At 33.9% G+C, this 27,132-nt stretch overlaps 1 protein-coding gene across 2 annotated transcripts in view; it reads right to left on the reverse strand.

Annotated features, from left to right (window-relative positions):
- Window positions 1-987: 987 nt before the first annotated feature.
- Window positions 988-27,132, reverse strand: part of LOC136843169 (UBX domain-containing protein 7) — a 34,555-nt gene continuing 8,410 nt past the window's right edge. For both annotated transcript variants that reach the window (XM_067111238.1, XM_067111239.1), the window contains exons 3-8: window positions 26,939-27,083; window positions 17,035-17,210; window positions 13,674-13,820; window positions 11,855-12,070; window positions 5,733-6,203; window positions 988-3,883 (exon numbers count right to left, since the gene is read on the reverse strand). In XM_067111238.1, the coding sequence (XP_066967339.1) occupies window positions 3,725-3,883; window positions 5,733-6,203; window positions 11,855-12,070; window positions 13,674-13,820; window positions 17,035-17,210; window positions 26,939-27,083 (1,314 nt within the window). In that variant the 3' untranslated portion in view covers window positions 988-3,724. The remainder of the gene's footprint in view (window positions 3,884-5,732; window positions 6,204-11,854; window positions 12,071-13,673; window positions 13,821-17,034; window positions 17,211-26,938; window positions 27,084-27,132) is intronic.

Here is a 27,132-nt window from a genome sequence, read left to right on the forward strand (position 1 = left end):
CATATCAAGATTCTGTCACATCTATGGTCATATATTAACATCAACATTATCTTTTCCACCATTTATAACCATAATTATATTTTCACGTGGGTGACATCAAGGCAACACTAGCCATTTCATCATGACAAGACTCCCTGTAAGAGATATTGCCTGTCATGTGCCACAATGTACAATGTACAGTGCTAAAGGTTCTCTGCATCATCCTTTCAGCTCCTTGTTGTATTTTTATTAACCTTAAGACTTTTTCTCCATTCTCTTTGGTCTCCTCTTCCCGAACTGTTCTACTTCCTTAACTTTTCCCTTCTTATTCTAATTCAATTTAGAACCAGCTCTATGAAAGCCAAGCAATATGATTAAGTGCTTTGGTTACACTTGATGCAAGTTAATTAAATTTTGCAATTCATGAAGCATTGTCTAAACTCACATGATAGTTCTAGGAAAATTTATTAAAGTACATGCTAAGCTACTGACCAAAGTTCGGTGATGAATTTATTAAAGTACATGCTAAGCTACTGACCAAAGTTCGGTGATGAAATAAGAACATGAGAGCAAAAATAAAGAATGAAAAAGAAACAAAAACACTGCTTAACTTAGACTGTAGAAGATTTCATAAATTTTGGAAAAGATGATCATTAACAACTCTCTTGATGTACAGAATACGCTTTTATTCACTGGTCTTATTCTTATACAATTCTGATAAGAATTTTAACTGAACTATGAAAAATGTAACTATAAAGTTGGGAACTATTGTTTGTACTATGAAGAGGCCAGACATCTATGACTATAGCATACACTGCAATTTCACAACAGCAGTTCATCAAAAGATTTGTTTCCTTCCATTAATAAATGACCTGGTTATTCCTTGGAGTTTTGTAAAGGAGAGTTCCAATGCCCCTCTAAAATAAAATTCCCTACACTTCAATACCTTCCTTAGCAAGATGAGCACTGAAACACCTGATTGATAAATGATGATATAAAAAATCAACAAAAATTTTAAATAATTTTCATGTTACATAAACATAAAGCTCTTATTTTATTCATGCTAACAACCTTTCCAGGTGTTAATCATAAGTAAAATATGAAATCTGTACATTGTAAGGACACATTACAAATATTTTCACTTTTTCACCAATAATTCATATATCTGAAAAAAATGGTTAAATTATAGGTTAAAACATCCAGAAACTGAAAACTTTGTAACTGGCTATGTCATTAAAAAAATAAAATTAAAATACATTCATTGTCATGCATGTTTGAAAATGACAATTTCTTGAGCTTTAAACATAACTTCATTTGGATATGTTACTCAACCACTCCTTACTCTGTATTGCAAGTTCATTTTCAATGCCATGATACCGCACCGACTGACTATACATCACAATAAATACATAACCAGAAAAGATGCCAACTTTCTCTTTGAACATGAACTTGTTAAGGTATTACCACAGAACAAAACGACTATAAAAATTGGAATGTTCTTACTTCCAGTTCATTTATTTTACTCATACAGTTGTCCCTCGAAATTTGCAGGTGTTATGGGGCACCAGTAAATGCAAAAAATAAAAAATCAGTGAATTCATCTTGACCTCACAAACCTTGTCCTAATACTGTATGGTGTATTAACCATAAACTTTACCTATATTTAAAACATACAGGTGATAATTTACCAAAATACATACAATACAGTACAGTACACTGCACCCTTTCTGGTATCACCAGTACAGTATAGGGGAGAGAGAGAGAGAGAGAGAGAGAATGCAAATTATACTCATACTGCACCTCTACATTATTACAATACTGCAATACAGTATGTAAATTATTAAATTTATAATACCAATTGAAAAAAATTACAGATATTACAATTACCACTCACCTTACACATTTAAAGGAATATGCTATATATCTACTTCCACTTACGTCTTTCACATGAACGATAATGATGATGATGATGATGATAACGATGCACCACAAAGACGCCGATGCTGTTCTTAGTGATACAAATATTACACTTATGCATACATAAAGACATACACAAACAGCAGATAAATGCTTAAAACCTGTACAGCATTATTATCATTTATTCTATAAGTGGAGGAGGATCGTCAAGATTTTCATGCTCATCACTACATTGGCACATTCTTGCCACTCTTTTCCGACAAGAGTTTACTCTATTAGTCTTAACAACTTTTATGTCTTTTTTTGAAGATATTTAGGGCTTCAGCAATTGTATAAAGTTTCCAGATGTCCATTATGTTTTCCTTTGTGAGATGGGCTTTCAACATCCTTATTACCCACTGATATAGGGGGTGGATAAGAGATGTCGTGGCGAGGGGCAAGTAGACGACTTTGATGCCTGCACTGCTGAACTTGTCGGATTAGGGGTGGCAAGGGGCACCGTCCATCATTATTAATTAGTCTAACTAAACCAATGAGCTAATTTATTTGGCTCTCACAGGGGTGGGCCAAAAGATGTCTTTATTAATGATAAAGTTGAATTAATTAAATTACAGACCCTTAAAAATGTTATCATTAACTGAAAATGATGGAGAAAATGATGAGATTTCTTTAACTGGTTTACTTCCAAAACTTGACACTGTTGTCGACTATATTTTGGACATTCACACAAAAAAAAAATGTACATAGAGGGGATGGATAATGTGAGCTTTTCATCAAACATCCATAGGTCACATAAGAGCGACCAAATTTAAGGTGAGTCAGAACTACTGCCTTTACTGGTATGGAACAAAGCACTGATAAAACCACTTTAGAAAAAGTCTTCTAGTAGTCCGTGCCTTCTATGATTTCTTTGGTACTGATTACCTGCTCCAGTAAATTTTCTTTCTTCTCTATAAGATTCTATAGTGTCCAGAAACTCCTTACCTGCCTCTTGGTCAAAAGAAGCAGCTTCTCCTGTAATCTTTATATTTTGTAGCTCAAACTACCTCCTGAAATGATCAAACAAGCCTTTGCTGGCTTTGAAGTCTACAGGGCTAGATCCTTCACCTTCTAATTGCCTTATGGATCACACAAGGACATTACCTTCTCTAAAATCATCTTCAAGTCCACTGGGATACCTTTTCTATAGCAATCCTGCATCCACAGGAAAGGGTTGGTAATGTGTTTGTTGGCTGTCTGGTATCTGTGGCATACTTACTGGATTATTCCAGAAAGTACAAGTTGTCCACTTGCATGGATTCAGTCCACCATCCAATAATCCTAGCACTCTCACCGGATTACTCTGATCTGCTAATCTGAGGTCCGTTAAGTTGAGGTGGCACTGCAATTTTAAGCATTTACGGCCTAGTAAGCACTTTTGGTTTTCTGTACATTTCTACCCTAAGTGAGTCATCTGTGATTTTACATGAATGACCAAAAAGCCTCAATATGTATTCCACATAATTACTGATAGAAACGCTGCAAGTAGTAGTGAAATCCACAGGTTCAAAACCCACGAATTTTGAGGGACAACTTTAATTACAATACTGTATCTAAACTGTGTTCCATCATTTTCAAGTATCTCAACAAAACTAGAAACCATAAATTAATACAACGCGTAATAAAAGCTAGCTTCATTAAAATCATTGAGTAAATTTGTAGCAAAATTTGACAAATGATTAAATCTTAGGTTCTTTTACCAATTAAGTCATAATTTTAAATTTACTGATAGAGTTGCAACATTTAGACACTTTAAAAGCCATACATATTTCTGTGATATTACTAAAGGTTATCTGGCTTGAATGAAAACTGTTTCTTGTGGATAAAGTCCAGCATCTTTCAGTGTAATGTCAAAGTCCATGTACGAGATCTCTTTCCGTGGAAAATTAGTAACCAACTCATATTGTTCATTGCTATAGCCTTTGCTACCCACATATTTCACCAAAGCCTGAAATGAGAAATAAGATACATGCAAATTACAATGGGATCTTGTATCAAGGAGCTCTTAACTGTGATAATAATTAAACTTGCAACAAACTTGATTCTTTTGGAAAGGTTACAGAATTTAAGTAGTTCAATTTCATGACTAAGGCAAATACCTATGACTTAAAGAGCTGACCAGAAGATTAAAAAAATACTAATCTTATTGGGTAAATTAAAATAAAGAAATACGTTTCTAAAATCAGTGAGTTGACAAAACATGCCTCTTTTCCCAGTTAACATGAATGCATTCACATGCAAGGGCATTTCACAATTACCATTATAGTATGAACACTAAATTTATGAAATGGCTAGAGAAAAGCAGAAATGTTTAATATCAGCATGTAGTGCACAGACTGTAACTGCACCTCACTATGTATATTTATGGGCTACAATGTTAGGCATGTATACATACAATTCATTTTTCATGTGTTCCTTTCAAGGTCTTTCCACTTAAAACAGTTGCTCTCCAAGTATATAGCGAGCTTGTAAACCATATCTAAACAATCATAATCCCTAACTCCATTTCCCCCCCATTTTCCTCACCATCCTTCTCCAATGTATTGTTTTGTTTTTGAGTATCCAAATAGTGAAATGGGTGCATTCTTTCCGTCGCCATCTTCCTAATGAAGTTATTCCACCATATTTATCTGATTCGGATTTATAATAATAGTTATTTTCACATACTCAAAAACAATACCTCTAATATATATTTCTATCCAAAAGCCAACGAAACCTTTTTCTTTCTTAGCTCAGAAAATTTTTTAATTTCTCTACCTGATATAAGTGATGCTTATTTTTTGTTTCACTGATGAAGAGTAAGGAAATAAGTAAAAAAATTAAGAAAAATAAAAGATATGGAATACAGATGTAAAAAGGTAACCAGTACAGCATAAAATGTATGAAAGAGAAACCAGTGCATAGTAAAACAAATAAATGCAAAGTAAGCTAGCCTTTTTGGCTGAATGGGTTCATGTTTTTTCGAGTAGCCCCATGTTTATTATTTATTTATTTATTATATATTTATATATATTATATATAAATATGTATATATATTATATTATATATATATATATATATATATATATATATATACTGTATATACAGTATATTTATGTATTATATATATATATATTATATTATATATATATACATATATACACACACACACACACACATATATATATATATATATATATATATATATATATATATATATATATATATATATATATATATATATATATATATATATATATATATATATATATATATATATATACATATTAGCAAGAGAGAGAATGCAAGGAAAATGTAAAACGTATACTAATAAGAAAGTTAAATAATAATAAATACAAATAATAAATGGTGCAGTACAAGAATAAGAAAAAATGAAGAGGTAAATAAATTAATAGAATACTGTATATATGGAAAAAACAATAGAATTGGAAACACTTTCAGTTAGCTGAGTGCATGTTAGACAAGTTCCAGATCGAAAAACATAATGTACCAGATCTTTGTTTTTTATGTAGGAATGCATATTTAAATACGTCTCCAGATATACCATGAACAAGTTTTTAGCAATATCTAACCAAGTTTCCTAATTAATACTTTTGATGACCAGCTGGTTATTGTAAATATTTGCCCAGTACACATTACGCTGACCACATATGGGGTTTAGTTTCTTTAGCAAGGTAACAGTTAAAAGGATTAATCTTCAAGAAGTGCCAATCCATATTTCATTGAGACAAAACTCACAAGCAACTTAAAAACAATTTGTCAGTAATTACAATAAAAAAACACAAGATTATACATACCATCAACTTTGAAGAACAAGGCATAGAAACAATGTCTCTTGAGCCATCAGGAAGCCTTAACATTAGTTTGGATTCTGGGTCACTGGATGAGCCAAGATATGACTCCCAGTCACTTTCATTACTGCATGAAGACCAACAGGAATTAGTTTGTTCACTATCACCATTACTGTTTGTTGTCCCATTTTCCTCATAATTTCTTAAAGTCTTTACATGCAATTTCCTTTCCCCCTCAAAAGTTCTTTTGACTTTTTCGTCACCTTTATTTTCTGTGATTGAGTAATCGATATCAACATCTGAGTCAAATGTTTCAAGACCATCACCATCATCTTCATCATCAATGTCTTCCTCCACTTTTCCTGAGTGATTACTATGTGCAGCACACTCCTTGGTTTCTGTCTCTGCAAGGGAGGCTTTGATGGCTGCTTCTATTTGAGAGGCTTCATCAGCTTCAAGAATACTACTATTGGACTCCTATAAAACAACAGAATTCCTAATAAATTCACAAATCATTAAGTGATGCACAAGATAAACATTATACCATCCAGCTAATTATTAATTTCAATACTATTTGAATGAACTAATCCACATCTCAAGCTATACAGTATTGCAGTGACACTGAGGTAAATTGCCAATGCAATCTTTACTTCCTGTTATGGCATTAAATACATGTGAGAAAACAGTATGAGCAAATTTTCATAACTCTAGTAGAAATTTTTATTATTATCAAACTATGAAGATGCCTTGCATAAAATTATTGCTTAAAATATTGCTGTAAAGAATAAAACATGTATTATTACAACTGGTGTCATGAAAACCTGTGAAATCTATGGAAATCACATTATGCTTTTCAACTCTTGTGAAAGTGTCATTATTTATCACTAAGCAATTTTGGTCACAACACAATGCAGGAAGCCCAAGTTGGCTTAAATATCATATCATTATGATCCTCAGCTTATGACAATTCCAACTACTGTATATCTTATTTCTGTACTTTGGACATACTTTTTGAGGAGCTGAACAAACATACAGATACTGTATATAATTTAGGTTGCAATTTTCTATATTAAAAGTATAGTACAGTGAATCCCCCGTATTCGCGGGGGATGCGTCCCACACCCTCCCCCGCAAATAGCTAAAATCCGCGAATACTTAAAAGCCCTCTAAAAACACTTAGAACTGCCCATTTTGACAGTTTAAACACAGAAAAACCCTGTAAAAATGCATATACCTGAGTATTTCAATAGTTTTATCACAAAAAGTGCATTTATTCATGAAAATTATATGAAAATACAGTAATTAGTGAATATTTCTCAGAGAAATATACCACGAATGGGCGAATTTTCCACAAAAAATGGCTAGATATGTTCCACAGAGAAACCTGCGAATGCGTGAGTCCGCGAATCATGAGAACGCTAATATGGGGGGTTTACTGTATCATATAAAGTACCAAGCCAAAACACTAAAATTCTAAACTCTCTCAGACTGGCTCAAAGGATTTGTTATTAAGCATATAAATTATATCTTACATGAAAATTACAACCTAAAAGTTCTTTACTGATTAAAATGTAAATGTTGAAGATTCTGACAATGTTTCTTTAAGGAATCCAAGTCTATCATTTGTAAGAGATTGACAAAATAACAGTTCACATATAAAAACCATGAACTGGATAATGTGAAGTATTATTTGACCATTTATGGGTAATATGAACATGAGCTATTTCAAGAATGAAGAGAAGCATAATCCTTCATGGGGTTTAATACATCCTATTGCTGTTAGATTCACCATTGCAAAATGTTTGCTTTCAACAAAGCATCAGTAATAGGAGCAGTTATTTTCCCTTACCAGGCACTAGATTTGTAAATAAGACTTTTTTTCAGAATAATTACGAGAACTTCAATAGAACTTTCTGTTCATAAAAACTGAAATAAATGTTTATGGTGGCATAATTTTAAAATTTTAATTGCTGACCTGACTTTAAACAATTAACTGTGGAAATAGAGGAAATGTACAGCAAAAAGAATATACTTGTTTTATAAAAGGACATGGCAGCAAATCTAGCACCTGAATGAGTTGGAGCTGTAAAGATGACATTTTTATAATAAAATAAAGTTTTATATATGCTTACCTAGTAATTACATTGATATTAGTTCCTACTTTTTGTGGCAGCTTAAGTTTTAAAAATTTTGCAGTAGCACTCATATTGTTTTGGTGTAGGTAACAGACCCCACCCACTTTCGGGGAAGAATAGGTACAACCGGCTCAGGTATTTCATTCATTCATGCATAATGTCCATTAGAGGGGAGGCAGGAGGGATCCAATCATGTAATTACTTGGTAACCATATATAAAACTATTTTATTATAAAAATGTAATTTTTATATAACTAACTTACCAAGTAATTACTGGTACATCCCTGAATCCCACAGAGAAAGGAGGTGGGATAAATGGACACTAACTATTCAAAAACACTCAGTAAAGGAGATGAATTTGAAATAGATAGGTAGCCAGCACTGGACAATGCTTTTTGTAACCATACCTGTTGAGAGAGCACATCATCAGCCTGTAGTGGCGCAGCAGGAAAGCTGAGAATCGCCTCTACTTTAGTGGGTGCTTTGCCACCAAGGAGTACTCTGATGGTTGCCAAAGCGTTATGCAAAAGGGTATGCCCTTGCCCTCGGCTCAGTACAAGAAAAATTTTTTTGACCAAATATTGTTACCTACAACTTACATAAAATACCAAACGCAACCAAAAGGAGATAAAGACTGGTGGTACTCCAGGTACATAGTACCTACAGGCTCCCATAACTCGATCACCTAAAAATAAGATGAGGAGATAGAGGAAAAAGGAGACATGCTCCTACCCTTCCTTCCCCAGTACCAAGCCAGCCATGGAGAACGGTCCTAATGTACTGCAGTTTTCATAAGTGGTTTCTACACCACGCAAATAATGAGAGGCAAACAGATCTACACTTCCAGTACAGTACGTAGATTGAAGTATAGCCAACAGTGACAAATTGTGTTTAAAAGCCAGTGGTGACGACTGCCCGGACTTCGTGGGCTTTAACTGTCAACAAAGGTAAGGCCTCTTCCTGAATTCCCCTGTGGTCCCCTGTGGGATTCAGAGATCACTTCTCTAAGAAAGAAGGATAATGCGTTTTTGGACATAGAATGAGATGGGTTCTTTATGGAACACCAGAGGTTACAAGAGGAACCGCAGATGCTCTAGTCCTCTCCAGGTAACGTTTTAAGGCTCTGACCGGACAGAGAACTCTTTCCTGGTCTGTAGGTCCCAGGATACCTGTAAGGTTCCTGATAGAGAACGAACGGGGCCAAGGATTGGCTGGGGTTTCGTTTTTCGCAAGACACTCAAGGGTAAACATGTAGACTGCATTGCCTTGTGAAAAGCCAACCTGCTTGTTCAAGGCCTGTACTTCACAACTCTTTTGGGTGTCGCTAGAGCAACCAAAAAGAGAGCCTTCCTCGTTAAGTCTCTCAAGGAAGATGTATGAAGAGGCTTGAAGGCAGGCCCTGAGAGCCAACAAAGCACAACGTCTAGGTTCCAAGGAATAGAAGGCAGTCTCTGTCTCCCTGAAGTATTGAAAGATTTAATCAAGTCACTAGTCCCCGAGAAGACTTCAGGGAGATTAAAAAATTGGCTATTTGAGCTAAAGTGCTCTCAGAAGATGAGATACTGTGTCTTCGACACCAGTCACGAAAAACTGACCACTTAGCCTGGCAGATGTTGGATGAAAATTGTTGCCTACAGTTGGCAATAGCCTTTGCAGCTGCCTTTGAAAATCCTTTCACTCTGACAAGCTTCATTACAGTCCTGGGATAAAATAAAGGACAGGGAGAAGCAAAAATTACATACTGATTACTTTCAGGAGGGAGATGAAGAAAGCAAAGTAGAATCAACAAAGTACTCAAATCTAGGTAGCGAAGTTGAATAAAGATCAAAAAGAGATAGGAGTGAACACTTGAACAAACAGGTTGATGCTGTTAACAAAACATGCATTCAGGGAGTGGCACTGGAGTAGAGGCCACAGAATTATAAATGAAATATCCATAGGTGAAAGAAAAAAAAAGGGAAATTCCTGTCAAAACAGAAGAAGAAACAAAAGAAGAAACATAACATTTTCGTAAAGTCATGAATAATAAACACGGGGGACAACTTGACTGATATTCTAGAAGCTGAAGAAGACCTGGATCAACTTATGAAGCATTCAGCATTCTTGAGGTGGAATCAATGATAAGAAAACTTAGGAGACATAAAACACCAGGTTATGATGGAACCAATGCAGAGATTATTTTAGATGAAATTGACATGACATCTCAAGTACTAACTAAACTATTTTGCAGAATATAGAATGAAGAAACAAAGCCTGAGGATTGGAGATCATAAAGGTACCGAAGAAAGGAGACCTGACTGAATGTGGTAACTATAGAGCATTGCACTGACATTAGTTGTATGAATATGTATGCTTATTCTCTTACTTGAGAAAGAAACTGATAAAAAGCATTGAGACAAACTAGCTGGTTTTTGACAAGACATGGGTTGCAAAGATCAAATACTTGTGTTGAGAGATAATGTGCAGCAATATACTGAATTTACAAATATAACAAAATATAATTTTAAAAATCTATGGAAAGCATTTAACAAATTATGAATATAATAATGCAATTATAAAGAGTATTTGTAGTTTACAAGACTGGGCCATTCAGGTAAGATCGTGACTTCAGAAGATGAATCTTGTTTGTTTACACAGTAGGTTCAAAATTACAAAAGTACTTCTTAAAATATATCAGTGTTGTGCAAAATGTGTAATACATGTTTAACCTAGGGGTTTCTCAAAGTTTATTGACATAGATGTTTGCTTTCAAGTTTAATGTAAAAAAAGATTGAAGTGTTGGTGTCTTAGTCTACTAAACTTTGCTGCAAATCACGTTCAAAGTTTGGTTTTATTCCTACTTGAAGTTATTTTGTTATTGTTGAGTCCATGGAACTGACCTATGCTGCTTTGACTAACAGGGTGAAATGGCCATCAACTGCAAACTGAAGTATATACAAGAAACAATAAAGAAAGAATTACACTAACACAGCTACAAAAGATAGATACTGTATTCTGACAAACAAACGAACAAACTACCATCCAAAATCTTGAATAGCATTTTTACCTAACTTGAAGCATCATCCAACAATGAAAAAACATGAATAAAACAACAGAGAAAAATAACTGTGATGATCTAGTTAAAAGAACTTGGGCAGCAAAGAACAAAGCCATGTCAGAACCCGCAAAATGCGTCTACCATTAGACAGATCAACATAGGAAGTAATACCTAGCGCAGGTGATAAAATGGCCTCCCAAAGGGAAGGACATCTCACCTGTTACTTAACCCCTGGTTTCCTTATTTATATCTAGAGATTCAATATTCACTACCATCACTAAACTTGCAATAGAGCCGCTATTAAAGTAACAGGTTCATTTTCTTGTATATTCAAAATTACTGCATGTTAAAGTCTTCAACTGCAACAACAATGCTAGGGCAATGCACATAATGCCCCGAGTTAGAAAGGCAGTGAATACTATCTACTGCATGACTAACATAACTCTTAACGTATTTAAGAATTCCTTTTATAAATAACTTAGAATTAAAACTGTACTATAATAAATATGGAAAAGTTCAATACCATGAAATGAAGCAAATGCTTTAAATCTTATAAAGGTAAAAAGAAAGACTATAAACACACACTATGAAACTTATAAAAATCTCAGAACACTCTACTTACTCTTATTCAACATTATTTGGCTCAACTGATTGTTTATATAATATATATTTCAATATTAATCAAAAGCCATTATAAAATCTTGAGAAACTAATGCTTGAGAGCTCCAAGTCAAAAACTGCTAACAAGGAATACAAGAAGGTAAAGAAAATAAATGAAAAAAGCAAATAAAATATTAGTAAAAACTAGTCAAAAATAATAAGTAAAAACAACAAGCATGGCTTAAATTACAACTAGATAAGTACTTGAAGCTACTGTTGACAGAAAAATAAGTAAAATTTTAGGAGTACTAAAAAAAGCAGGATAAATAAGAAAGAAAACACAGTACAACACTAACTGGACGTGATTTTTTCTTCGGAGGAGATGTACTTTCATCAAGTCCCGTGTGTGACGATAAGAACTCTGTGACCAAGTCGCAGAATGTCAAAGCATCTAACTTGTGCCATGTCACTAAACATTCACCTGTTCTGGGATCTAATATTGCAACGTGAGGCCACTCTGATACTTGATAAAACATCATGTAACGCTGTCCTTCCTTACTGTCATGATAAACCTATGAAGATACATGCAATATATAAGTACTGTATCAACACCAACCTTCCCCATCACTATCTAAAAATTGATAGAAAACTTAAACACACTCATAGAAAATTTACATAACACTTTTTTTTTCTTGTGATAAAAGGAAAACTGCCTGCTTTACTTTCATGATAAAAATAAAATAAATATTAGATATTGCAATTCATAACACATAAAAAATCTCTCTTACTCTCTTTATATTACAGCAAATGATCTTGAGGTTAATAATTCTGCTGAAAGGAAGTACCAGAAACAAACACAGAGAGACAAATAAACATTATAAATATTCCTGAGTATTTTTCAATTTTACATTAAAAATTTAAATACTTATGTTTCATATACACAAACTTCTTTCTTCACTCTGGCTTAATGCCTGGGGAGGTAGTTTAGTCAAGTACTTAATTAGATGAAGTCATTCTTAATTAGTTCTCACAAATGAGTATCAACACCATTAAGGAAAGGTCATTGCTTAACAAATGTGAGCTGAAGCATTCATTACAAAATACTAATACTTATTCGAGGGGTTATGATGAGGGACTTGCAAGTAATAAAATTTTCATTATAAAAATTACATTTTATGATAAAATACAGAATACAGAGACTGACCTTCTCTTATACAAAGTTCTCTTACAAAAAGATAAAAGAAGACTACTGTATGTCACAATTGAATTCCAACCCAACTGGGGTTAGGCCAGGAAAGCCTACCCTATTCATCCCAGTGTCTTACAAAGTGTGAGTTTGTATTAGATATATCACTACTTTTTAGATGAGAAATGCCTGAGGATGATAATTTATTACTTAGGGTCTGATTCCTACTCTGTCTTAAAGATCCCAAAGAGGAACAAAAATTCACTAAACAATGGCTTGAAATAGAAATTCTTATAGTGTTTATAGTTACAACTCTGGTGACCACACCAGACAACCAGAAAATAGCTGCAGATAAATTAATAGATGCTTTATGAAAGCTCTAAGATTTATAAAGAAGGTACTGCATTTCTTTGCAACCTACAATATTATTGCTATTTGTGGCTCTCACAGCCCAGTCTTACTAAACAACTTTGGAATTATTTAAAAGTCCTCCCCTTGGCTATATTTCAGAATTTTACATAAGAAAATTGAGTCCAGCCTCAGGTAAGCTTATAAGTCATGTCATGGGTTTGTTTAGTAATATTATTTTGCAATTTGCTTTTCATAATCAAAATCAAGCTTTATCATCCAGTATGTTGTCTCCTCCAACCAAAATAGAGAAATTTAACACTAATTTTGAAGAGAATATTCACCACTAATATAATGAGTCACCAAGGTAAGTACCCCATCTTTCACTTTTACTAAGATGTGCACAAAGTTTCTGAATCAAGTTCATGAAGTCTCTCCCCTGATAGCAATAAACCATTATCTAAGGTTTGATAAGTGGGTACCATTTTCTATCTTTACTATACAAACATGATAAGGGCTGCTTCAACCAGTTCTGAGCATCCATCAGGAATATGCAACCAGCAATAAAATTAACTATCAAATTTTAAAATTAAGAAAAATCACATAAAAAGGGCTATTTTCTATTGGAGCACACAGCTTACCTGCCAAAATACAAAATGCTCATTTATTATTGTCTTCACAGCTTGATTAGACCATACATCTCTATTGAGAACTTGACATGGAAATTCGCTGGAATCTTGAACATTCACCATTAACCAACGCTTTTTGGACACACCATGATCACGTGCCTGAAATTATAAAAATAAATGGTAGCAATCTAAGTATAACTAAACAGTTCTAGGAGTTAAACTACTTCTATCATTCACATTTTATGTTCATCTCAGATGTAAGTTATTTTTTTCCTGAGGTCCCATTATCTTCATTACACAACTCAAGGACCTGGGTACCTCGGCCCTTTCTCTTGCACTGCCCCTGAATTGGGCCGGGGAGAGAACTCTCCAAATCCAGACCGGGTTACTCGATATTCCACAGAACCCATCTTAGAGGCAGAACCTCTAGGGCTGGTAACGGGAGCACAAACCAAGGTATGTGTGCCTGCGGCTCCCAAAACACAAAACCCAGGGGTATCAATGAAGGGGAGCAAAGTTATTACATCTCCATCTAATACAGTATATCAGAACATACATGGGAACGCCTTCAGTATCAAATTAATGGGCTTACTGGAAGAGAAGCATTACCACTCAGTTACGCCTCTCTAAATACGACCTTGGCCGTCAAACCCAAGACACAGACACAGGGGAATGACAGCCTATGAAAGACTCACAAATTGTGGGTTTGTATATTAATATATATCAAACACACATTCAATATATAAAAAAAAAATACAGAAAGATCCCTCTGGGATAAATAAAGAGCTTAAAGGCAGTCAGGTAGAGATCTAAAAACACGTCTGCAACACATGAAGGCTGAAAGCAAACTGGAATGTTTACATCCAGGCAGGCAGGTATTCCCGCCTACCTGATGGTAGTTACTGCCTAACCACTTGTTCAAGAGTTTAACAGCCGTGTCCAGCTTTGTCATAATTAATTCCTAATGTAAAGGACCTATAGTTTGTATATTGTGTTGGAACAAATAGGTTACTCCCTTGTGTTTTTGGGCCTTGTTAGCTTCAGTATGTGTTAAGTTTGGCGGGTGTATTCTCTGGAACACCTGCTTGAGAAGAGGCTTGAGGATTAACTCACCGGTGACATCCCATTTCCAGTGTCCTCTTGACAGGTTCATATTGTTGGTTTGACTGATGACGGCAGATTCCGGCATCTTTCTTTTGTATGGAATGCTACTTTTGAAAACCAGCTCGGCCCCACACCAACTTATGGTATGGCCTCTATCCCTAATAAGCACAAAAATCCAAGAACTCTCTGAAGCATATTGTAATGATCTTTTGTGCTCTATTAATCTTTGTGGGATGGATCTACTTGTCTCCCCAATGGAAATCTCATTACAGTTGCTGCATGGTATATTAGAAACTCCAGCATCTGCTCATTTTTTTATTTATGTATACATTAATGAGTGAAGTCCCAATGAATTTGGGATTATAAAAAAATAAAAGGGTTATTAGTTTTGAGGTGTTCAGTTGCTTTTTTGATGTTCTCATCATAAGGAAGCTTTACTTTGTAGTTAATATCTATTTGTTTGTTGTTTGTAAGACCTCTGTAATGTATTTGTTCCCTTTGTTAGTAGCCTTTTTGATAATGTATGGTGGGTAGAGCAGTTGTGTTAGATGTTGATGGATTGTATCGAATTCTTTTTCTAAGTACCGGTATGAACATATCCTACACCCTCTGAGAAATAGACTGCAGCCAACCATGATCTTTATGGAGACATTGTGGTAGCTTTGGAAGTGAATACAAGAAACAACTAAAGAAGGCTTCCTATATATACTGTGATGGCTTGTCTATTCTGTTCTTTTACAATTAATATCTCTAGGAGAGGCAATTTTATGGTGGGAACTAGCAAATTTAGTATATTAAAAAATTAGCTGAAATCTCCCTAGCTTCTGTCCCAAAATGTAAGAACATCATCTACATATCTCAGCTAGATCATATTATGGGGTGTGATAGACAACCAAATTTCCATTTCAAAGTATTCTATGTACGGATTCACTAGACAGGGGGAGACACATGGCTGCCCATACTACAATCAAACATTTGTTTATAAAAATTACCATTAAAAGAGAGAACATTGTTAGTTGCGCAGAGGTTAACTAGTTTTAGTGTTTTGTCAGTACCAAGAGTAAAATGTTCTTCAAATGGTTTCAACTTCCTCTTTAGAAAAGACATGTGTCAGTAATCGGGACTTTAGTAAAAAAATTAATTTAATTTGCATTAAGACTTTTCATTCTTCCTAATCAGTATTTCTCACTGTCACTTCAGCCTGCAAATAACTGTCAAATATTCATTTCTTAACTGTCAGAGAAGTATAAAAGCACTATGAGAACCCATTTTATAATAAAGAAATTGTCAGTTTCTGTCCATAGAAATTGCAAGTGTGTGTGCTATCAACTGCCAATAAAGCATGTGGACACAAGCTACTTCTTTCTGGTGATAAATTCCACATCCCAAAGGGGTACAGTTGGCATAATTTTTCTATGAAACATCCCTACCACTGAAACTTTCACAGCTGCTACTAGTGAAAAAACATTACTTTGTCTTGGGCAGGGATCGGCAACCATTTGAAGAGTACGGGCCAAACAGCTATCTAGTGTCTTGCAGGAGGGCCATATCAAATTTACTATAAGGATCGCTTAACACCTTAAACTAGGTAACAACTCTTAAATAATTAGTGTCCAGGTGTTAAGTTGGTGGGCTGGAATGAAATCCCTTATGAGCTGGATGTGGCCCATGGGCCAGAGGTTGCCGACCCCTAGTCTAGGGTATACAGTACCACAAACTGAAAAGGCCCCATGGGAGAAAGAACATTACATACTTCACTGGTTTCTTTAAGAACTATACCTTTTGTCCTGAATAAATTTAACCTGACCCATTTGCGAACACAAAATAATTTTGCCAATCCACCTTAATGGCATAAAGCTATCTTGATTACATAAACTCCTGCTTTTCAAATGAGAATGGGTTTATCACAGCTCTTCTAAGTCTGTTGAGTTTTAATGCCTGTTTTCTTTTATATGGAAAGTAGTTTTGTAGGGTGTACTCCATAGTTTATATTCATCTTGGATAGAAAGGAGCAATGAAAACATTTTCTGCAATCTAGGACTAGCAGTTGTACAGTAATAGTCACTAACTTCCCAAACTACTATTGTGCATACCATATACAAATTCCATCCCCTTGTTCCTTTGTTGGTAATACAAACTACTAATGTTTAGCAATATTCAATATTATCAAACTACTGTATTAATAGCCTGGTTATGAGCAGAAAATCTACAAACCCATTATTTGAAATATTATATATGAGAATAAAATGCATGCATCACGAGAACTTACTGCTTGGAATGTTCCTCGAAAAATAAGATCCATAGGAGGCCTAAATAGGTCTTCTAACGTTTTCATTTTGCGCCTGTCATGAGAGGCATTAGGCAGTGAACTACTTGTGGAAGGTCCTGCATCACCACTGAATTCATTTGGGGTACCACCAGCCATAAGCTCCTCTTCTTGTCGCTCTGCATACAGGAATAAGAAAAGGAAATTAAACCAAAAATAACTTATTACTGAACAGACACAATTACCGTATTTTTTGTGTATAAGAAGACATTTAGATAAGAAGAGGTAAAAAATTATGACAAATTTTCAAACCATCTGTGTATAGGCTAGCTTTTGCAACAACAGGTATCATATGAAATATTGGTTATGTAAAGATGATGTTATTACAAATGCTGTTTTACTTACTGTACCCTTGGAAATTCAAAATACCGTATACACAGTAAACCCCCTGTATTTGCGTTCTCACAATTCGCAGGCTCACCTATTCGCTGATTTCTCTATGGAACATATATATACATTATTCGCGGAAAATCTGCCTATTCGCGGTATTTTTCACTGAGAAATATTCACTAATAACTGTATTTTCATCTCGTTTTCATGACTAAATGCACTTTTTATGATAAAACTATTAAAATACTCAGGTACCCAGGTAGTGCTCGAGTTACGATAATTAGCCTTACGATAATTCAATTTTGTAATGGGTAAGCAATTAATACCAATATGACAATATTTATAAAATATTTTAAAATTTCGCGCAGGCGCAGGCAGCAGCATACAATCAGGCAGCGAGAGAGACCAAATTACAATAGACCAACTTCTTTTCCTCTATCTCTTTATCCCATCTTCTAGTTAAAAAAGTAAAAGAGAATGATAAAAGTATTGTTAGTAACGTTATACTCTTGTGTAAATGCAGTAGTAAACAATTACCAGAGTTATGCTACAAATGATGCTAAGTAGAATAGGACTGATATACTTTTACATTATACCCTTATTTGCTATGGATAAAAGATCAGCAAGGAAATATACTCCTAAATTTAAGGTGCAATTTGTAGCTGAAGCTGAGAAAACAATGTTAATGACTATAAATTATCATGCATTGGCAACATGGATTAAACTCGACCATAATTAAAATTGTAGAGAAAGTATTTTAATCAAAACTACTGGGCATGAAAGAACACATATTACTGCTGTTTTCACGTTGATAAAAGATAAATACGTAAAGATCGTATTATGATGAAATCAAATGATAACAACGAACGGAATCGATTTTTTTTTTTTACACGACAAACATGCCACCAAACGGCCAATGTCATCTATTAACGAAAAAATAGCTAAGTTAATTTCACAACAAGACATATTTAATTTATATTTCAACTTAACAATACTTTGTATAACGAAAAATAACCTTGCCCCATATAAATAGGGTATCTAGGGATTCATTTACGCTAACTAGAAGCAAGAAAAGTGCTATGAACCAAGTTAAATACGGCGAAATAAACTTACCGTGTAATCGATTTCCAAACCAAAACATTGATCGCTATGATCGCAATTTATAATATAAAAAGCAATATAAGAATATATACAATATTATTGGATACAGTAAAGTAAAGCATAACATTTTAAAAGATCCATGGAAAAGATGCACATTCGTTATGTTGATGTTTGTATAATACAATATTACTGTGTGATATAGGCTAGGCTACTTATATGTATACGATATACCATAGTGTAGGCTAAGCTAATTCTTGTTTGTTATTCAATTTCTCACTGTATTGTATAAGTCAATTTGCATGAACCTCCAGAATTAGCTGATATTAATAATTACTTAACCATATATGTATAGAGTATACTTTATAGTATAGGCTAGGCTACCATATATGTGTACATGGTAATAAATAACAGTACCCTGGTGGAGGTTAGGCTATATTTGAGATACATCTTTTCCAACAAATGATGGGTTTATTGCGACCTAACCAATCGTAAGTTGGATAATACCTGGTATAAGCATTTTTTGAGTTTTTTTGTGTCTGAACTATCAAAATAGGCAAGGCAGCTCACTAGAGGAGAGAACAGAAGAGCCGATTTCTGTGCAGACGTGACCCCTTTGGATGTAAAAGAGCACCAAAGCTCTCTTCTTTAAAAAACCCATGGCGTACATTGATATTAATTCCCAAGAGGTGTCTAATTCCTGTCTATACAGGAGAGTACGCCCAGATCCATAGATAAATCCGTGGGAACAGAAGGAAAGACCTGGATTTTCTTGGCCAGGGTGCCCAATGCCCAATCCAGGAAACTGATCACTTCAAAAACTTTGAAAATGTTCTTCAACAGGTGATCAAGTTCAGTGGAAGAGAACATCACCTTCGCTGCTGAAAAGGCAGACCTGCGGGAGGCTTCCATGAGACTAGAGAAGTCCCCCCGGACGGGAAACAGACACACCCACAGAGGGAACTTCCCCGGTAGCATAATATGAATATCTCCTTCGTAATAAGCACGAAGGAAGATAACAGAACACAGCCTTCCCTTGTTCTCTCTTGTCCGCTAACCAACACTATTTCATTCATGGCCTTCTTAGCTGAGGCAGAAACCATCAATTTGGGGAACTTGGAGGATTCAGACTGAAGATTACTCATCTGGAACATCAAAGCCGGAGAGGGAGCCACTGGAGAGAAAAAGTTGGGAAAGGAGTGACGCAGGAAGCGCAAAAGGGCTGAATACTGTACGCTGTGGTAGGAGTATCCTCTTCCTGATCTTGAGTTTCCTCCTCTGCTGACAAGACTTGGGAAAGAGGCGTATCAACTGCACTCGGTGGAGGAGGTTGAGGTTTCAAATAACTCAAAATGTCGTCTAGGCGCTGCTGAATGGGAGCCAGAGACGGGTCTAACACCATTGGTGCTGCAGAAGAAAAAGCTGTTGTCATACGATGTGAAGAAGCAAGACCAACTGCCGTTGGCTGAACTGGAAGCTCAGAAGATACAGAATACTCGGGAGCCAATGGACGCTCGGAAGCTGTAACTGGGGCCGATGGAAGCTCTGGCGCCAATGGGCGCTCAGGAACGGAGGACAGCTCAGGTGCTAATGGGTGCTCCAACAAATACACCAACATTTGGAATGATCAGGACACAACACACGACGTTTGGAGGGTGAAACTTTAGGCGAAAAATGCTCCGCACTGTCCCAAAAACTACAAGAGGGAACAGCCTCTTTCACTCTCATACAAGACACCTGAGGGGTGCTAGGTACATCCACTGCAGACCCCTTGAGCGGTCTAGATTCATCCTTGAAGTGCCACTGCTGCCTGCACTCAGGACGACGCTTCGGAACTGGAGGAAAGACGGTGCACATCTGAGAAAACGCCTTTCCAACAGCGTTTTGTAGACACCTGGGAATCTGCAACAGGTGCAACTGAGGGGCCAACTGCCTGTGGGTAGACCCCACCAACCTCCCTTGGGCCTCCGGTATGACTTCTCCCAGGTGTGGGGGAGTATGTCAGGGGTCTTCGCCAAGGAGAGTCAGCAAGACGGACAACCAGCTCCCCCACTAACACTTCACTATGAGCACTATGTTCACGGTTCATAATTTGACAAACTGAATCACCCAACTGAGACATAGAATGCATTAATAATTCAAACTTCCGATCAAACTTCGCTTCAAGAGTGGCAACGGCATTGGGGTTGGAAGTACGAGAGCTGGGAACGGGGGAACAGGTTGTAAAGCTGAAGGACTGGGATTAGGAGACATGACAGAAATTACAGGAACATCAGACGAAGGCTTAGAAGAATGCCGACTAGCTAAAGATTTGTCACTAGCATTAGCTTTCCTAATTCTGTCGTTTTCCAATTTGGAAAGGTGAGAAGTTAAAATCTTCCACTGTCTAGGGTCCTAGTCAACACATCCAACACAGGCAAGATCTATAGAACACACTTGGCCCCTGCAACTAGTGCACACACAATGTAAATCGTACTTGGCAGAAGTCAATCTTGTATTGCAGCTTTTGCTGCAATAATGAGTGCTCGATGTACTAGCGTCAGACATCATTAAACTAAGTGACAACTAAGTCCAAACAAGAGTCAACATTCCGTAAACTGTCTAAATAAAGTCAAACTGACTAAATAAATACCAAAAGGCAATCAAAAGAATCCAAAATACTTCACCGCTCTTCTAGGGAAAATAACCAGTAAAGCTAAGAAAATTCAGATTACTAGAGCAACTTGCAACCTTCATCAAAAGCCGGCAGAAATGAATTGAGCTTTCTTGCTATGTTGTTCCTCTTCTTCCCCGTAAGTGGGTGGGGCCGGCTACTTACACCAAAATAAATAAAAGAATCGCTACCGCAAATTTTTAAATTTTAGCTGCCGGTTATTAGATATTGTTAGCTATGTAATTACTTGGTAAGATAATTATATAAAACTTTTAAACATGGATAAAAACTGTAAAGTAAGTGTCACTACAACCACTCCACAGACAGCTGTCAGGCTAGGGATGGGACTCTGCCAAGATTCTAGTTGAGTTACTGATTGCCTGCAGCTGTCACGCTACTAATATTGCTTAGATCATCTGCTGGAATGTTTGTTATATTCTATTACTAAACGAGACTTTATTTCACAATAAATGTAGTAATCTTCAAACTTATTTTGTACCTCACTGTAGATTACAAATACAGCTGTGATTACAGCTGCATTTGTACAAAAAAAAAAGAAAAAAAAAACTACCCTAGTACTTGCATCAGAACTTACTGCTCCTGAACCCTATTCAAGCTTCAAACGCAAAATGTTGTCTACTTTAGGCTGCACTACAAATGAGTATTATCTGTCTATAAAAGCCACCAATATGCAGAAGTAGTCATGAAGTATTATATTACATGGTTATTTATTAGAAATTATAAAAATATTGTACACTATAAATAAAAACCAAAATTAAATATATTTTTGCAAAATAACCTTTCAACCACAAAAGAAATGGCTAGTATTCTACCTATGAGTGCAGGGCAGCATATGACAACAAAAAATGCTAAGACCATTGTTTAGTTCTCTATACTGACCAGTACCTATAGAGTACATACACCTTTCAAGTGTACCTTGGGTTGCACACTGCAGAGGGCATGTAAGGGTCTTTGGATTGCCCCCGCAGCATTTTTTTTCTAGCAATTAATCTATTCCCTTCAGCCTTTTCTTACTTAACTGTCCAATATCTTCAACTTTACCTTGCTTCAATCATAACCTCTCATTTAGACCAAATCCTTTGGGTGAGTCTCGAGACTACAGCTATGACTCAGGAGCCTCAAAGGAATTTTCAATAATATTACTATTACACTTTAATCATCATCACAATTTGTAAATTGTTTAAATTTTAAGGCAGGCAGTAGAGATGTATGAATACAGGATTAACATATTTGTAAACACAGTACAGGGGCAGTAGTGTTAATGAGTTTCCAAACTCCGTCTCCCTGACACCTGTCAGGTGTGGATCTGAGGTCGCCTAAGGTCGGTATGTTTATCAGTATTGCCCCCTGACAGTATATTGTGATTTTTAGCCAAATGAGTTTTGAAGGGCACTCCTACCTCGACACTGGCCGGTGGGTGGATGTGTAGTCCCTAACGGTTCTGTCTGTTCGTCAGTACTGTTCCTGTAGTATATACATTTGTGACTTCTTATGCTCTGTATCAGTCCTTCGTCAATGGCTTGGAAATAAAGTCGAAACCAGTCAGGACCTACACCCCATCTCTTATTTTCTTTTTCACCTGTGGTAATGTGTGATATATATATATATATATATATATATATATATATATATATATATATATATATATATATATATATATATATATATATATATATATATATATATATATATATATATATATATATATATATATATATATATATATATATATATATATATATATATATATATATATATATATATATATATATATATATATATATATATATATATATATATATATATATATATATATATATATATATATATATATATATATATATATATATATATATATATATATATATATCTATATATATATATATATATATATATATATATATATATATATTTATATATATATATATATATATATATATATATATATATATATATATATATATATATATATATATATATATATATATATATATATATATATATATATATATATATATATTATATATATATATATATATATATATATATATATATATATATATATATATATATATATATATATATATATATATATATATATATATATATATATATATATATATATATATATATATATATATATATATATATATATATATATATATATATATATATATATATATATATATATATATATATATATATATATATATATATATATATATATATATATATATATATATATATATATATATATATATATATATATATATATATATATATATATATATATATATATATATTATATATATATATATATATATATATATATATATATATATATATATATATATATATATATATATATATATATATATATATATATATATATATATATATATATATATATATATATATATATATATTTATATATATATATTTATATATATATATATATTTATATATATATATATATATATTTATATATATATATATATATATATATATATATTATATATTTATATATATATATTTATATATATATATATATATATATATATATATATATATATATATATATATATATATATATATATATAATTTATATATATATATATATATATTTATATATATTTATATATATATATATATATATATATATATATATATATATATATATATATATATATATATATATATATATATATATATACCTGTATTATATTTTGTTGCTGAAGAATCTCTGAACCAACAATTTTGCACTCAAAGTAATAAGAAGGAAGTCATTCTAGTCTTCATGTAATCAGTAAAATACATACACTATTAAAACTACGTATTGTATTCAAAACATGCACTTATGTCATCGTCAGCTTCTCTGAGCAAAAGTTCTTTCTCAGACAGAATACAGCTAAAACCTGATTGGCTGGCTGGTTGCCATGGAGATCTGCTAGCCAATGACATCCCTCTACTTCTGTTCTATTTATAGACATATGGCGTGACAGCATTAAATTTGAACGTTGCCATGATCATGATTATTTGACTGCTGATGGCAAAAATCACTCAATAATTTGCTTTACATAATTATTTCTTCATGAAAACATGAATTCAATAATAATTTTAACTTTAATAGTATAGTGGTATGAAAAATCCCACAACGATCTATGGTGGTGAATGCATCATCACTTGCGGATCCTATTCCCGGACCGTCCTCAGATTTACGACTACAAACTGATGACGATGTCAGTATCAATAAAAAACAACCCTCTCCAAGATCGACATGATGAAATGTATTTTATAGTCTTCCTCACCATTAAATTTCACAAGTTGAATTACAATTATTTTGATCATGTATATTTTTGCATTTTACGGAATGTTTTTGTTGAAAACAAAATGTGTTAAGTGAACATTATGGTCTAATTGTCCCACTATTTTATCACTGATGATTTTAATCATCTCACATTTATTTAACAGTTTATCAATATAGATAATAATAAACTATAATGAATAAATAACTAAAATGAAAAGAACAAGAAAAAAGAAAAAAATCTTACTTTTCATTTTAGAGACTCAGCTTCTTTTTACTTAACAATTATGCGTTGATGTCTCGGCATACGTATCTACATACGCGGCAAAATTCTATCATTTTTATCATGTTTTATTCTTCATTTTTCATCTTTTACCATGGGCTTTAATTCAAATGTTTATACATTGGTTTATTATTAATACTCTTTATAAAAATAATGAAATAAAGTATATTTATAGGTATATATATATAGATGTTGCCAGTTAAACCAGACTATCAGCTAAGACAGACACCCTGGCCCCCCTATTAGTCTGTCTTAATGAGGGTTGACTGTATTACTAAAATACTGGCATTATCATTAGCAATCATCATACATCAAGAGGAGTACAAGTCATACTAAAGAGATGTATTTTTATTTATTTGAACATCACCCATTTGCGTTATAGGTTTATTACACACAAGACCATTTGAAATTTGTTTTCAGATCATATTCCCTCGATTAGGCGAGTCTAACTAGAGTCTCTGCCAGCAAGAAATTCTTGACAGTGAGATTCACATTCAATTCACCTCTTCATGATTTCCAAGTTACTAACGAATAAAACTTTGGCAGTAATATTTTTCCATTTTTAATTTAAATTTTTTTCCTATCTATGTGTCTCTCATAGTGCCAGCGGTAGATTCCAGGACGAGGTATGACTGATATAGGCATATTTTCTCAAAAACCAATGTGCCTTTGTTAACAAAAGCAGTGAAATGTACCTGGTTGTCAGCTGATTGTCATATGACACAACTGAGGGTGGATAGCGAGAGAGAGAGAGAGAGAGAGAGAGAGAGAGAAAAAAAAAAAAAAAAAAAAAAAGGATGTTTGTCATCAATATGCCTTTAAACTGTTTACCAACAAACTGGTGAAAAGGGAAGGCCTGCAGGAAATGAATACACACCATATATTTTTTATGAGAATTACTTCACAGGTTATTTTTAATCTTTGTGATTCTGTCAGTGTACAGTAATTTCAATATATCAATACAATACTATAATAATAAGACAACTTAATATGTATATATCTGGTTACATCAACCAATATAAAATATGCAAGTGCAGTGCTGCACAGTACTTCTCAAATGTGTTCCCTTACTATTATGGCATTCAACATGTCATGACTAAAGTACTAGCTGTTAAGTTTCTTTTCTTTCCTCTTTCTCTGGAATCTTTTACAAACGGTTGAAAAAATTAAAAGACAGGGAATAACTCATATAATGTAAGAAACAACTTTCGTGGGTGAATATACCAAGACAAAGTAATATTTAAAAAATTGTTACACCTTGCAATCTTCATTTTATGAGCTTACAACCACTGACTTACCAAAGGCAAGATGAAAGTTCATGCATAAACACTTAATATAGTTGTTGTCAGAGCTTGTATTTTTGTAGGCTATATTTTGCTTAACATGTTAGCATGATCATATTCAAAACCATATACTATAGCTATAAATTCACTTTCCAAGTTTCTATGCTTCTGCCCTATTATAATCAGTGTTTTATGTGACAATAACATCCGACTGCTAATCAGAATAATTAACCTTTAATTCTCATAACTCTGCCCCTAATTTGAACCTATGAACTAAATGCTTTTGGTTTCATATGCATTGCATCTTCACAGGGGAATCACTTTATTTTCCTTTACACCCTTACCAGTAACCCTAGATCTCAGACCCATGGCTTTCTTGGAGAGTTATGTAGATTTTACACTTCATTTAGAAAATGAATCCAGATGATAATTAGGACACTTGTGGACTAAGAATCCTTACTTATTATAAAGATTGTTATATTAGTGGTACTTTATATGAACCAGAGAGTAAGGGTTTGCCATAATATGTTGAATGACAGCCAATTGCTTTTTTTATGAAGCAACCCTCATACTGAATATGGTATGGAATACAACTTGTAGTCTATACATTATGAAGTAATCATCATATTGAAAAACTCTATATAATACGAGTTGTCAGCGTGTCATGAAACATTTGAAAATGGTGTTACTTGTCATTTCTTCAGAATCAAAGATTTCACCTTTTTTTTTTAACTGAGACATGTAAAATCTGTTATAAAATGGGTTGTACCTTGGTAATTGTAAGCACTAAACCACATCCATACAACCTACTCACTAATAAAGTAGGAGACATTAACATAAAAACGACAAATAAAATTATTCTAATTTCATCTTACTTGTTTCAGCTTCAAAATCACGAAACTTGTCAAACACCGATCGCGCAACTCTTCGCCTCTTTCTGAAGGTATAAGCAATGTCCTCTGGTCCTTCAACCAACACCTCTTGCTTCTGCGGAATAGGGGCTCGAACTTCTTCCTCTTCCTGAAAAGTAGGTATATGAATTCTATCAATACTATTACAGCATGAATTT

Source organism: Macrobrachium rosenbergii, chromosome 11 (assembly GCF_040412425.1).
Source record: "Macrobrachium rosenbergii isolate ZJJX-2024 chromosome 11, ASM4041242v1, whole genome shotgun sequence".
NCBI classification, from domain to species: domain Eukaryota; kingdom Metazoa; phylum Arthropoda; class Malacostraca; order Decapoda; family Palaemonidae; genus Macrobrachium; species Macrobrachium rosenbergii.